Source organism: Cygnus olor, chromosome 5 (assembly GCF_009769625.2).
Source record: "Cygnus olor isolate bCygOlo1 chromosome 5, bCygOlo1.pri.v2, whole genome shotgun sequence".
Lineage (NCBI taxonomy): Eukaryota > Metazoa > Chordata > Aves > Anseriformes > Anatidae > Cygnus > Cygnus olor.
Window position 1 is genome coordinate 33,949,141 of NC_049173.1, and position 15,427 is coordinate 33,964,567.

At 50.2% G+C, this 15,427-nt stretch overlaps 1 protein-coding gene across 3 annotated transcripts in view; it reads left to right on the forward strand.

Moving 5' to 3' along the window:
• The first annotated feature begins 3,058 nt into the window (after positions 1-3,058).
• TYRO3 (TYRO3 protein tyrosine kinase) overlaps positions 3,059-15,427 on the forward strand; it is a 40,566-nt gene continuing 28,197 nt past the window's right edge. The window contains exons 1-4 of one of the 3 annotated variants that reach the window (XM_040558350.1): positions 3,059-3,404; positions 6,233-6,430; positions 8,653-8,753; positions 12,970-13,140. In XM_040558350.1, coding sequence (XP_040414284.1) covers positions 6,249-6,430; positions 8,653-8,753; positions 12,970-13,140 — 454 coding nt within the window. In that variant the 5' untranslated portion in view covers positions 3,059-3,404; positions 6,233-6,248. The remainder of the gene's footprint in view (positions 3,405-6,232; positions 6,431-8,652; positions 8,754-12,969; positions 13,141-15,427) is intronic. The other 2 variants (XM_040558349.1, XM_040558351.1) reach the window with 2 other exon arrangements.

Consider the following 15,427-nt stretch of genomic DNA (forward strand, 5'->3'; position numbering starts at 1 on the left):
CGACATGAACAAGCTCTAGCAATCCCATTATTATGGTGGGTAGGGCAGAGAATGGAGACAGTTTATGCCAAGTTTAACCTTTGCAGTGTCCTCAGAAGGGAAAAAAAAAAAAAAAAAAGAAAAAGATCCAGCAGCTCTCAAGCTGTGTTCTTGTCAGTGTTTGAAAAGCCCAGAGGGTTTCTACTTCCTTGCTCCTTGTGATCTGGCCCAACCTTGGGGAATTTATTTGAGAAGTATTCCCTGAGCTGCAAAAGTCCCCCCCTCCCCACTGGAGCTCCCTCCTTTTACTTGCTGTAGCCACTGGTGGTGGTAACTGGAAAGCTGGGAGCAGCTCCCATAGTGGCCTGGGCTTGAATAAGCTGATTTCAGCAGATGACCCGCTCAGGAAACACCTGAGCAGTCATCCTGGGACTCCTACCCAGTAGGGTAGGGCTGCTCCTGCCAACCCTTGGACCTCACGTCATTGTCACTCTTGCCATTGCTGCAGCTTCCTGATGTGATGGATCAGTCCCCTAACGATGGAGGGGACACTGCTGCACTTTAAATCCTGAGGCAGAGGACAAAGAGGACAAGCTCTCAAATCTGGCAGCTCTGCGGAAACATCTTGCACAAAACAAGGGGATTTTGTGTCCAATTACGGACTATTTTGGCAACGGAGCAGTGGCACAAGCAAGCCACTTTTGCTGACCTTTTAGGTCTGTGGCTTCTGATATACAAATGGGTGTTTTGGAGCACTGGCTCGCTCTGAAGAGAGAGGGATGGGCCAACTCATCCTTGTCCCAATGGGTTTCAATAACTAGAAAACGCTGAAAAGCAGAGGAAGGTGAGGAAGTCCAGCAAATCCCACCCTGCCTCCTTGCCTCCCTCTTACCCTCTCTGCCTTTTTCTTTCTCCTGTGTCTTCAGAAGTCTCTCAGTATGGGGATTTCACCTCTTGGTTACTGTGTAGCTCTTAGGCATATTCTCAAGCATGCCTACACTGCCCAGCAAGTCTGGTGAGAGGTGGCAACACACTGTCACAGCAGCAAAAGTAAGGAAAAGAAGAAAGCACCAAATTATTTGTGAGCCCCTGCATTTGTCCTTTGCCTGCTCACAGCAGCACTGTCACTGGTGTCCTGCCTGCAGAACAAAGCCGTGTCACTTAATTCAGCGACATGAATGGCCAGGAGAGTCTATTTTCCTTCAGTTCCTAAAAGCATTTCAGAATCGCCAGTTCCTTTGATTTCTGCATGGTAATATAGCACTCCTCTGTAAGTTTTCCCACAGCAGTTTGCACTCCAACTGGCAGTGCATGCAGGATCTTGGTCCAATTTTCATATGGCTCTTCCTGCCTCTCGCTGTTGACATAAAGCCCTTCTCAGACGAGCTGAAGCCAGATCCCCTGCTAGTGAAAATTCCCATTGTTCCTCTGTTTCCAGCAAAGCTTTGCTGTCTTACACCAGCTCAGAGCCTGGCCTGTGTCATTCTGCAAGAAGTTCCCATCTCATGCTCTCCTTGGCAGAAAAAAGCTCCCTTTCCCTTCTCCATCCCCTTCCCCTTCAGCCTTTGGGAGGGTGACACACGACATTTGGGCAAAGCACACTGTGCTCATTGAGATCTAGGCGTGCTGTGGACACGCAGCATGGAGGCCAGCCTCCCTCTGCCACTGCCTCCCCAGATGGTCTTGGTCAAGTCTCCACCATTGCTGTTGCCTCCTTGCTCCTGGTCACAAACCAGCACGTTCCCTGTGCCCACAGGGCCAATGTAGTGCCGTAAGCCTCTCATTGTAAATCTGCCTGAAACCCTCGGGAGCACAATGCCGTAGAAACACAGCGTTATTGTAATGGCCACTGCTTTTCTCACGAGGCAACTAAAAGCTGAAGAAGGAGCTACTTTCTAGAAGGCGCTCTCCATATGAGTAAGCGCTGAACCACGCAGTGCGCTTCGACAGATGGGTATATACGGATACACGGGGGAGAGAGCAGCGACAGCGACTGTGCGTGAAGCTTTTAGAAACCACCTGCACAGCACCTCTGAGCCCCAGAGTCGTCACGGTCTTCGTGAACGGGATGTCAGTGCCTCCCTTACCCGAGAGCACCCAGGCTTGCCGCATGCTCTCCGGGGGCTGATTTGTCAGTGTCTCCTCCTTGCAGAGCGAGGAACTTGGGAGGGAGTGACATTTTAATTCCAGTCATGAAATCCCCTTGGCCCTGCTCCAATATCCTAGGAATTCCTGTCAGAAAGGCAAATAGCTTCGGGGAAGAAAAACAAAAAGATCAGAGCCTATGACTCGGGAGGGAAATACGTGACCTTGTTGTGCCTCCGTTTCTCTATTCGCCTAATGGGAATAACACTGTTTCCTCGCACTCCTCTATTTATCCAGGTTTGCAGAGTATTGCAGGAGCTGCTAGGTAAGTGTCGTATGCTGGTTGCTATTGCGGAGCTGAAAACTGTAACGACGTTGCTCCTTATGGTGTCTTTCAACTGAGATCCTCACCATAATTCCTACAGACAGTGCCAGATATATTCATTTTTTTTAATTGCCAGTGACTTTCCCTACACCACGCTGGTAACTTTGTAAGAGCGGAGATCTCCTTCCTCAGACCTCTCCCTGCTCTTGCACCAGCAGAAAGGAGGACAAGGGGACGTGGATCCCGATGGAGGGACAGGGTTGGGGTGGCCATGCAGCCTGTGGGGCGCTGGCTGGCGAGGCTCGGGGGCAGGGGAGGCCGAGGGGTGCTGTGCGGGTGCCTCAGGAGTCTGGGGATCCCCTCAGAGCCATGGCTGTGGGGGCCGGCCGCAAGCCCTGCTCCCCTCGAGGGCAGGTGGGTGCCTGAGGGCTCCTGAGGAGCCCGGGGCCAGGCGGGCCACATGCAGGGCGGGAGATCAGCGACCTCCCGTGTCCCCCCGCCCTGAGGAACCCCGGGGCTCGGCGATCGGTCTCGGTGATCGGGCTCGGAGCTCCCCCCCTGCCCGCAGCCCCCCTTGAGGCTCTGCCCGCCCGGGGCCGGGGGCGGCGGCGGGGCGGTGACTTTGGGCTCCGGGGGCCGCTGCTGCATATTCATGACGTGATGTCAGAGGGGGAGCCCAGCGCGCCGCGACCGCCCGGCACCGCCATTTCCTGGCCGAGGAGGCGGTGGCGGCGGAGGGACGGGCTCGGCCCAGGAGCCGCCGAGCGGCTGCGCGCCGGCAGGGGGAGACCGCCCGGCACCGGGACCGGCGCCCGGACCGGCACCGCTCCGCTGCTCGCCGCCGGAAAGAAGTTCGAGATTCCCCGCAGCCTCCCGGGGCAGCCCGGCGGAGCCGAGGAGTCGGGGGACGATGGTGGTGCGGGAGCGATGGAGCTGAAGCGGGGCATGGCTCTGCCGCGCTTCCTCTTGCTGGGACTCTGGGCTGCGGCGCTCCGGGACGGCGCCGCCGCGGCAGGTGAGGCGCTGGCGGCCCTCCGGGGACGGGGGGCTCGGGGCGGGCTACAGGTGGCCGCGGCGCTCGGCGGCCCCCGGCTGCGGAGGCCGGGCAGAGCCGGGAGCAGCACCTCCGGGAGCCCCGGGTGCGGGGCAGCGGCGAGGCTCGGTGCCCTGCCCGCACACGGCGGCAGCGATCCGGTCAGCCCGGGGGAAAGCCGGGCACGGTGCGTTCCCCAGCCGCGTTTCCGAGCCGCGTTTCCCAAGTTTGAGCCCCCCGGGAGGCTGCGGAGGCCGGGCAGCCTGCAGCGGGCGGCCAGGCCGGCGTCCGAAGGAGCCCGAGGAGCAGCAAGGCTTCCCGCAGCTCCCTCTGCCCCCGCTCCAGAAATAACTTCACGGGGCCGCACTTCTGCGCCCGGCGCTCAAAGCGTTCCGAGGTGGCAGGAGCGAAAAGGCGAAACAAAGCGATCCGCTGCGTACCGTGACGAGCGGTGCGTTCTGCTGCTGTCAGTTCTGTCTGACAAGTGGCTGATAAGAAGCGCGATGTAATTGTATTTCCGAGCAGCCGGCTGTACGTCTTGGCTCCTGTGGCTGCTCCAGGTAGGCTTGGGGGAACCTGTTTGGGTGAGATTATGTCTTGTGCTGGCGAGAACGTTATCGGATGAGAAATCGTGAGTGGGAGAGTGGAAGGAGGAAAAGGTGGAAATTAAAATCAGTATTGAACTCCTATGAGCCTTTTCCAGATACCTGCAGGAAGGGATGCTGCAGCTAAAGCTGAATTTTGTCAAAAACTTGTGAATTTATTAAAAAAAAAAAAACTGATTTGTATTTCTTCCCTTCAGTTGATCTTGACAGAAGGCTTATATTAGGCAATGTGGAGAATTACAACTTAGGCTGAACACTCCTGCTGTATATTAATTTCCTCCAGCATTAATTTGTATGGGAACTGAAACCATAAGAGGTCTCTAATGACACTTCATTGTTTAATTTGTGGTTAACTCTTCAGCAGAGCAGTCTGAGGAAAGCCAAGTAGTTTGCCTTTCCATTAAGGCACCTATAATGAGAGTGTCTGTCAATTTACGTGTGCCTTTAGCAACCTGGCTGCATTAGTTTTCTGTAATACTAAGAGAGCTGCTGTGAAGCTTTCATGTTTTGTTCCAATATTGTGAGTGGTGGAAGGGAGGATGCTTTCTGGCACGCACTGGGACGTGTAATTTGTGTTACAGATGAGTTAAGTAATGCAAGATTAGATCATCCTCACCCAAGGTGATTAAATCCTTAGCCCAGCAAACCAGCTGCAGCAACTAACCTAAAACGATCGCCTTACCAGTTTTGCTGTGCCTTTTGTCAATGTGCTGAATTAACAGCAGCAGGCAGAAAGGCGGAAATACCGATTGCTGGACACCAGCTGGGAACAGGCTGGGGGATCTTGTTAGAAAGAGGCATGAAGTCCTTCTGCCGGTGTTCAGGATTGCTCCTGGGGTGCTGGTGGCGGGGGGAGCTGCTGCCCCCGCGGGAGGGTGGTGTGTTGGCAAGGGGGAAGTGGGACATGGGGCGTCTCCATGTCTGGTCACTGCTCAGGCTGTAACAGAGCGCGAGAGCAACAGCGCTGCTTACTTGGCGCTCTGGATTTCACACGTGATGTTGCGTAGGGTAGCAAGGCGTCCTGTGAGACGCTGACCGGCCAGTGACTGGGGCAAAGCTGGAATGCACGGTGGTGATACATGGCTGCACCAGAGCAGTGGAGTGATGGAATTGGGGTTTTTGTTTTGTTTTGTTTTTGTGTGCTTTTCCCTGAAGTATGCGGAAGCCACTGCTAGGGCATAATACTGAGCTGGGCAAAACCTGTTCTGGTCTGTCAGTCCTGTGCCACTGCATAGGAAATGGCCACTCTCCCTAACAAAACTAGCTTTACATTTATGTTCCACGTTCCTGCTTTCCCTCGGTCTCTTTTGATCCTCTGGTTCCTCCTTTATTTGCTGTCTTTCTAAAATGCGCTTATACAGCTGGCTTCCGTGTTTTCTCATGGTAACACATTCCGTAGATTCACTTCTGCTTGAGGGAAACGCTCCCCATCCACCCACACGTACAGCAATGCTCCGGGCCAGATTCCGATCGCATCTGTGGCAGTGTGGACCTGAGCAGCTCCCTTGGTGCTGGTCCTGCTGCTTTGGGGATCTGCTGCTTCGGAGTCGCAGCTCTGTGGCTCTGAACGCAGCGTGGTCCTTCGGCTGGACCCAGGGAGGCTCGCTGGAGTGCACGCCCACATCACGCGACAGAAATCTCTGCTCCTCGGCGAGGTGCTGTAGAACAGGCTTTGCTTTCACAGGTTCTGTAAATTGCAGGGAAGCTTTCTGTAATGCAGGGGAACCGTGTGTGCTGAATAACGTGGCGTAATTGATTCTTTCTCGTGTCCCAGCTCTTTACAAATGCATACAATGGAGCAAGCACGATGATTTCTTAGCGGTGCGGGAGCACCGTAGCTGAAATGCGCGAGGGAGGTGTGGTACCACATTGAGAACATGGTCAGCATGGCCGGATCATGGCGAATCTCCCAGCCTTTGTGGTGGGCTCTGCCCAGGCACTGCTCTGCAGAAGCTCACCCCGCTGCTACGTGAGCGATCACGGAGTTGAGAAAAGCCCTGCGTGCAGACTGAGCTGCCACCGCTCTGCAGCTATTGCCATTTCAGTGCTTGCCTGTGGTTATTGCTTAGCAAGCACAGGCAGGCAGAGGCGAGGCCCACAGACCTCTCTGCAGTGCGTGCCGGTAGGGTATGTAATTCCAGACCACCGACTTGGAGTAATTTGCTGTACTCCAACCCCCCTTCTTCTGGGGGTGGGGCGGAGTAGTATTTTTCTTTTAGGTATGAAATTTACAGGATCTCCAATCAAATTAAAGGTGTCCCAGGGTCAACCCGTCAAACTAAATTGCAGCCTCGAGGGAATGGAAGATCCCGAGATGTTGTGGATCAAGGACGGAGCAGTGGTGCAAAGCGTAGACCAGGTGTACATTCCAGTAGATGAAGAGCACTGGATCGGCTTCCTCAGGTACAACAGATGCGGAGAAGGAAGAATATCATGGAATCTATTGCACAATTTTCTGCTGTCAGCTATAGCTATGTGACTGCGGTGACCTCTTTGTGGCAGGGTCCTCAGGTCTGCAGTTCAGTGTGTGGCAAGGGCATAACTGAGAGCAGAACTGAAGCCACTGAGGGCTGAGATGGTGCACTAGAGCCGTATTGGTTTTCTGACTACCCTGGTGCCAGGTGCTTTGCTAACGCTTGTGATGCTTGAGACGCGACTGCAAGGTGAAAGGATGTGTTCTTGCCTTGTTCGTTCATCTTGCTCTGCTGTGCAGCAGGAAGACTAAGGTCTGATGTGTAGGTTTTCTCTCTCGTACTCATTCTGCTCTTTTTCTCTCTTGAGCTGTCAGTCTGCCTGAGGGATGAGGCTTGCTAATTGAAATGAGACTCCCAGGACTCTGTCCCCTTCCTTTCTTTGTGAAGGAGCATTTGGCACCTGAACCATCCCCAAATTATTTTGCAGAAACTTTCCCTATACATTTACGCCAAGTGATATGAAGCCTGCCCTGCTCAGAGGCTCACAAACTCCCTTCTGCAAAGCAGCTCTCTCTGCCCTTACTGCAGCAGAAGGTGGATGTCGGTGAGTTCTGGAAGTAGCAGGCTAAACAAGACCCAAGGTTCTCCTCCGGCTCTTTATCTGTGCATAAAAGGAGCTTGTACAAGCAAGCGTGCCATCGCTGTGAGGGCTCAAAACCGTTGACAGGCTGAGAATCACTCTTCTGTGAGCTCAGGCTTCATCTCCTCTTAGGTCTCTTGGCTTGCCGTTGCATGGAGTCTCCTATTCTAGCAACTAAAAGTCTCTGTGATAGAGCTTGTCTGTAATAAATGTTCTGGTAGGAAAAAAAATCGGTGCCTAGCAAAACTGTTGCATAACGTTATGTTGTGGAAACAGTTTGTTTTGAATCTATATCATTTACTTCTCCCTTTTCTGCTTTGCCACTGTCAGTCTTCTCACATCTTGTTTTTCTCCACTGAGAACTTCCAGCAGCCCCAGGGCTAAGTTAGGGTGCTAAATCCAGATGTGTCCATATTTCTCTCCTTTTTCCTTTCTCCTACTAAAGTGATCATTTCTACCACCCGCTGTGTGACTCTGCGCTGCAATCGCTGTTTCAGAACATGCGGCTGGATGGGCAGGACAGCTGATTCCTGTTGAAGGTACAGCTCTGAAAATCAGGCTGTAGCGGGACCATTTTGTGCATTTCAGCAAATGCTCTCCCTGTTCAGTCTTCCATCTGAGAAATTCCTCCCCTTCCCCAAGATGGACTGCTAGTGTTAGAAAAGCCGGCATCAAACCTGCTGTGCATCCTGGGGGGGGGCAATTAGCATTTGTACATTGATGGGCACTCAGAGTCACACTGGTGCCTTTGGTAGCTGAGAACTTGTAGCTTTGGTCCCAAATTCTGCCCTTATTCACCTCATGCTCTGAGAGACACTTGAGGTACCACAGATACCCAGTGGTGGAATGAGGAAGAGAATTTCTCTGCTGAACCGCTCAGTCCCTGTGACTGCTTTCCCTTGCTTGGATGCATCTCCTCAGAAGGAGAGTTGTTACTGAGCAAGGGAGAATGTAGAACGGGTAGAATGGTTTGCGGTGTGAGGCCCTGTGCTGGACGCCAGCATAACCCCTTTGAAATCACCAACCGAAAGGCCCAAGTAGTTTTGCAATGTGAAATGCTCTTAGGGTAAGAATAACATTAAGCACAGTTGAAATGAGAGGGGACTTCTTCTGACCCATTTATTCCCATATGAGGCTGTCCTATCACCTAACCAAAGCAAAACATTCGGGCTCGTTGGAAGCATGTGATTTGGAGTTTCCCACTAGCTCAGGCGCCGTAGGCTAAGATGCCGCTTTTGGAGACCAGCTAGAGTCACAATTCACAGTCAAGGAGATGAGCAACCCCTTCCTACTCACAAAGGACACAAATGACGGGTTTCCTGCGAGCACATTTTGGAGGAAGGCTGTCTGCTCTGCTGAGGATTCTTTCCATCCACCCTAGAGAGGAGCCTCCTTTCTCCACTGTTTTGCCGCGTGCTTTGGGCTGGCTGGCTTTGCCTTCCTCCCTAGGGCTGGCGGCATTTCAGTGGGTGTTGTCCGTGCATCTGGTTTGTCAAATGCTGGAGGGTCCTTTGGGGCAAAAACATGCTTTATCCACGTAAAATATCGATATGGCTTTTGACTTTTTTCAGCTTGAAATCCGTCGAGCGGACAGATTCTGGGAAGTACTGGTGCCAGGTTGAGAACGGGGGGAAGAAGGAAGAATCACAGCAAGTGTGGCTCATAGTGGAAGGTAAGGAGTAGTAGTAGTGCTGGTTTCCTTTCAGGGTTGACCCACCAATATACTGTAGGTGGAAGTGAGGTGGAAGTGACAGGCCTCTTAGCTCTGAACCATTCCTGATAACTGCAGTGAGATCACTGTAGGGCAGAAAAGAAATGATAGGAGAGTAGCTTCAAGGAAAGGAGCTGTCAGTGTGTTAGCCTTCTGGTTTTATTTTGGCACATTGGGAAGCAAGTGAAAGATTGTTTCATAGAATGGCTTGGGTTAGAGGGGACCTTAAAGATCATCTACCTCCGATCCCCCTGCCATAGGCAGGGATGCCACCCACTAGACCAGGTTGGCTAAGGCCCCATCCAACCTGGCCTTGAACACCAACAGGGATGGGGCATCCACAACTTCTCTGGGCAACACTTTCATGCACACACATTTCCTTCCAGCCCCTCAATCCACTGTTGCTTTGGTCTTCAAACAATTCATACAATTACAGGACGGTTTAGGTTGAAAGGGATCCATGAGAACCATCTGGTACAACCCTCTTCTCAAGGCAGGGCCACAGCTGTTTCTATGTATCGGTCAAACAGTTCTTTGAGGGCGAAGTACAGCTTTAGCCTGATTTTGAGAGTTTCAGGAGAAGTGTTATACATCAGTGTCTCACAGCCATGACTGTTCACGTTGCACTGTTTTGCCTAGTCTTGTCTGATAAAGAGGAAGTTGTAGGTGATTGTCCAAAAGTTACCCAAGGCAGAGTGGATTGATGGCTTCTCATTGCCTCTAGTTTCATTTCCCTTGACCCACAATCATTTTAGATCCTCAGAAGCTGGTAGTACTGGGATAGTGTAATACTTGGTGAGACAGTTGAGAGGGACGGTGTATTTGCAGCAAGAGCTGGATTTTTGGATGTAATTGGTAATATTTTGGGCCAGAGCTGAATTGGTGCTCTTGAAGAGGGGACATGGGTTGTGTGTCTCAGGAGGTGGTGTGGTTTGGGTGACATTTTTACAGCACAGGTCTCACTCATCCAGAGCCATGGAAATATTTGTAGCAGTCCCGGTGGGAGGAGGAATGCTTACCTTCTGTCTTCCATGAGTTCCAGGGTTTCATCTACCTAAAATTTCAGGTGCAGTTTCATCTGGAGAACACTGTTTACAGCGTAAAATTTTCTTTTGTGCAGATTTCTATTTCTATTCCAATTACTATGGCCCACTCCAGAGGTGACTGCATTTGTGTGTTGGGTGCATTAGAAGTGATTGGGTAGCTCAGTGTGCTAAGTAATCTCAAAAACAAAGGAGCCCTTCTGGGTAGTGCAGGCAAAAAATAACACAGTCACAAAAAAAAGTTGCAGCTAGATAAGGGGGAGTTTTGAAAATGAAGGCCAAGGCTTACAACAGAACCATAAGTTAAAAATGTAACTGGTCGTTTTTTAAGAGAAAAGCAAGTATGATAGAAGATAGTTAAACCTGAACTGAGCGTGCAGTCATGTGAGATGGGACTCAGTGGGGAAAAAATAAAAATTAACAAGTAGTGATAAGGGGTGGATTAAAAAAAAAAAAGCTATCAGCAGTTAGCGTAAGAAAACTAGGGAATGCAAAAGCCTATCAGTCCCACCAGCACTGTTATCTCTGTATGTATTTCTTCCCTGGGCATACCAGCTTTGTCTAGAAGTTATTTGCTGTTTTTATAGCAATTGTTCTCTTTGGCTGAGAGGGGATGTTTACCTTCGTCTCCTGCAGGCCTTGGTAGGTGTTGACACCCTTCAAGTATGTCGTACAACACAAGCATAGGCTATTGGTATCTAACTCAAAGTGAGCTAAGCAGAAGTTGTATCGATGGTATTTGAACTGTGCCTGTGATACCACTAAAATGTTTGATCTTATGAAAAACTCCTCAGAATTTACAAAAAAAAAAAAAAAGACTTCGAAACTATTTCTGGTTTAGAAACTAGATTCTGGCCTTACCAAGAACATGATACTGTTCGATGCCTGGAGATGTAATCCAAGAGGCACGCTGCAGAGTGGGACCATCTGAAAATGAAGATTATCTCTCTTACAGAACTTTCTCTCTGAAATTACACCCCTGGCTGTGGGGCTGGCCCCTGGGGCTGCTGGCCCTTGTTGTGGCTACAGGGTCAGCACACCAGCCCAACCCACATGGACATGTCTCCTTAACGCTGTCTGAAAACGGAGCTGTAGAAAAAGGCTGTCCCTGTGGGAAGGATATGGAACAGGGCTTGGAACAGGGAATACACAGGCTCATTTCCCTATTTTGCCTCTGCTTTCCTGGCTGTTGGCAGCTCACTGCTTCCATGGTGCATCTGTGAGGTGTGGGTGTGGGTGCTGGCACTTGCTTCTTGCACCAGGAACTAGGAGGGTAAACGTGCCACAGACTGCAAGGTGTCCAGGTAACATCCTGACGGGGTAGTGCAAGTTCCTGAGCTGGATGAGTCAGCTGCACACCCTGAACTACAAGAGTTTTTCATTGTGGTCTTGTCTGATCTGGTTAGTTGCTCCTAAAGTGAGAAAACCTGCCGAGCTGGGCAGGATCCTCCTGAAAGGTTACCTCGGGTACCATGGCAAAGGGACAGCAGGCAGGGATCCAGCTCACGGGTAGAAGAGACACTGGTATTTTCCCCTTGGGCCTTCCTTAGAAAAGGAGGTCAAAGCAGGTGGAGGTGTCACAGCTGGTATTTGGAAAGTTCGTTCACTTTTACTGTTTAAGTAGGACTGCAATAAAAAAATAAAGCAAAGCATGTAAGCAGAAACCAGCGGTGAATCATGATGGATATACCTGTCCTGAGCGTTAGCCTTTGTACAGATAGGCGCTGTCATTCCTGGGTGACCTACTTCTAGACCTATGTTAGCTTTTTTTCATTTACCTGCCACTCTAAAAGGACAAGTGGCAAGGAGGAGAGGAGGGCACAGATAAACTGCCACCTAAAAAATGCAAACAGTGGCCTCAGTAAAAGACTGAGGACACCACTTCCAGTCAGAGTGCAGGGGGAATGTCAAGCATTAGGCTCCTAAATCCATGTTTTGGCACCAATGTTAATTGCCTGCTTTTGGGGGTGCTCAGCATGTGCCATGCCAGCTGGAGCTACTCTGGCCTGTCGTCTCCGTGGCCAAGGACAGACTGTGACTGAAGCATGTGAATGCCCAGTATCGCTGGTTCCTCTTTCTGTGAGGTGGTAAATCAGCAGTTTCCCAAACATTTTCTCCAGCTGAGGTTATCTTATTTCTTGTTTTGGTGTAGACAGTCATTGGCAGCTGTGCTTGAGTTTAAAAGGAGCCCAATGCTTCTCCAGGCCTTGGATCCTCCAGCAGTTACCAGAAGTGGGTGTCAACTGGTCTGCATGGTCAGCACTGATACTGACAGCTGCTGAAACTTTGTGCAACTAGGTGGGAGCACTGAAACCACCAGAGGCTTGGCATTGCCTGTAAGAGGAACCACACGTTTTGATGTGCTGTTGATGTGCTGAGCTCCATGAACTCTTACCAGTTGAGAGAAGACCTGAGGTAGCAGCACTGCAGCTCCCTGTGGGTCTGATCCAAGGCCTGTTGCACCAAACAGGAATTTCACCACTGCAACAAACAGATACTTATTGAGAGAGCTGTGTCCGTGTTAGCTCTGTAACAAATTACCCCTAATTTCAGGGCAGCCTGGTTCTCTCGGTGCTGAGCATGCTGGGCAGCTGCTCCATTCAATTAGATTATGCAGAGAGAGTGTAAGTGATCCCTGCCTCTCACCAGGGGAATTCTTTCCTCATTCATGGGTTTGTCACAGCAGCTAGTTCAGCGTGTTTACAAAGTTCAGTTTTTAATGCATGGCAAGAAGTACCTGCAGCCGGGTTAGGTGTCCTTTAAAAGTGGTGGCAGACACGGCTACAGATACTGACTGCTTCCTCTTCAACCTCCAATTTCTAAACTGAAAAGTTGAGCAAATTCTGCTGTTAAAGGCTACTTTATAGGGGAGTTTTGAAGGAGGCTCAGTGAAAGAGTCTTTTCAAAGGCATTTTAGGACGAAAGCACTCTGTTCTCACTGACTTGTAGTGGAAGTGTGTGGTCATTCACATCCCAAGGTAATCTAGTTTATTTTGTGAAGGGCTTGGACAGAGTCAGATTAGGTATAGGGGCAGGACAGATGGGTGTCCAGTGTTGGGCACTGGTATTAGTGGTAACAAACAGAGACAGGAGGAGCCTCTCAAGTTATTATCACTTGTCTGTTGCTTTTCTAGGTGTACCCTACTTTACTGTGGAACCTGAGGATGTATCCGTGTCCCCTAATGCCCCATTTCATATGGCCTGTGCTGCTGTTGGTCCCCCTGAACCAGTGACAATTGTCTGGTGGATGGGAGACTCTAGAGTGGGGCTTCCAGACATCTCCCCCTCCATCCTAAATGTGTCAGGTAAGGCTACTGCCAATGCAGGGGATCACTTTGAGCATCAGAAGCGTGGAGAGGGAGAGCTCTCTTCTGCTCATGCCTAGTGACAATGGGTAGCCACATAGTGTGGGAACAGTCTTTGACTGCACCTTGAAAGCACAGACTGTCATACATGATCACGTATCAGATCATCTCAAGGGGTGCTTGTAGCCCAGTGTATTTTTTTTTGCTGGCTTGAGGCATGCAGGCTTTGCAGAGCTTGGGTGGGGCTGGCACCGTGGTAAAGATGCTACTGGACAGGTGATGCATTGGGTCCCTCTTTTGTTATTCTACCTCATGGGGTGTGTTTATGGCTTTAGTAAATGACTCTCTTGGTGACTTTTGGCTTAGAAACCTAAAAGTATTTGCATGTAACAGATGCCACCTCCCCCTCCCATGCGCAGCCACATCCCACACTGCTTTCTGCTCTCCTCCCCTGCTCTAGTCTTGTAGGCTTGCTGGATGCTCTTATCACTAAAACCTGACCACCTCATGTAATTGTTTGACGCTTTTAGGCCGTTTGTATTGGTGCTAAAGTGGGCTGGTTGATATCCTCAGAGACTGAGGTTTGCCCCAGAGTGGGTGCTAGCATGTGATGGTAAGGCTGCCTTCCCCCCTCAGCATCAGCTGGAGACCTCAGGAGACAGTAGGTATTTGGGCCTCTCCTCAGCCTGCTTTCAGGGAAGGATGACACACACCTATCGGGAACTCACTGTAGCTATTCCTGTTGTTACCTTGTAAAGGTAACTTAATTCTAGTTACTTCTCCAACAGCTTTGTGATATTTCTTCTCTTTGCTGCTATTATTCTCAGCAGCTGTGAGTCAAACTTGAACTAGCTAGGTTTTACGACTCAGATTCATCTCTGGGGCCTCTTCCTCAGTGTTAATACAGTTACACTCGGGGAGTTTCTCTCTGTAAATCTCTGGCCATCCTTCAAGCTATCCAATTCTATTAAGCCTTCCCTTTAAACCTAATTTGTATGTAAATCAAAACTTGGTTTGTGATTTGCGATGGTTTTATCATCTGCTCCCTCTCTTACATAGCCACTGGGTGCTGTTCAAAGTTGGAAATGAAAACTGCTCCCTTATGATAGAATCTGCCAGTTGAAATGAAAACTGAAAAGACAGATAATGGAGAGGGGAAAGACGATAACAAGAAAAGGTCTCCCTCCCTCCCCTGAACTCATCCCCACGGTGCCTCACAAAATTTTTGTCATTGTAGAGCAGTGATGTGGGGGCCTGAAGAAGGGCCAGGTGCTCCTAGTGACTCTCCAAATGGACTGGTATTATATATTTTCCTCACCAGCACCTTTGTTTGTCCTTTTCTCTTCCATTCCAGATAGACAGGAGCCCTTGCTGGTTAGGGATAATATTGTTCTGAGAATTAAGCGGGGATGTGTGCAGCTGTTTGTTAGTGACAAGAGGACCTGTGCCTCTCTTGTACACGGCTTCAGCAGGTGCTGATGGAGCTGAGATGCCCAACCCTGTCTTGCAGAAGAGTGCTCATCTATAATGCACTCAGGTGCTAGCATTTCATTTTATTTAATCGGGGGAAGAACACAAAATTAATAGTTTTCTAGCATGGAAACTCTTTTCTGGATAACTTAGAAATTTAACTCTGTAGTGCTTTTTGGGATATTCCTTGGGTGGATCTTTTCTTTGCCATAGAGAACATGTAGGAGAACACAAGCTGCATGGTCAGATTGCCAAGGCATGTCAAAAATACAGTTGGTCAGGCATTGCTAGCTAAAGAAAGTATCAAATCCTGAAGAGAATGATAAAGTAGTAGCCAGAAAGCAAACCTTTGTTCAGCAAGCAGTCAGTTTGGTAAAAGGGCTGTTGTGTTTGGAAAGCAGTGCTGACAATGGTGCTGGAGAGCAAGGGGTTCTTAGTTTGTGGTGTACTTTGCGTTTTCCTCAGGGCAGGACTGTGTTTGCTTCTGTCTTTCGGGAGTGCCTCGTGCGTCAGGTGCTCCTCTGCTCTGCTGCCCGCTGTCAGCCTTTTCCTCTGGTTCACTGGGGTGAGTGGATGGAGCCAAAATGTTTTACTCTTTCGTTTTATGGCAGAACCTCCTCTCCTTCAGTACACCTTCTTTGCAGTGCTGTCAACTGCAGGCTCTTGGAAGATGAATCGAAAGGCAAAGATGGACACTGTGCAAGCTACTTCCTGCAGTTCTGAGAGACCTTTTGCCTCCTGAACTGCATGCCCATAGTGGGCCGACCCTTAGCTTTTCTCAGATAGAGCCCAACGGAGTGAAAACGGATGCTGGCCA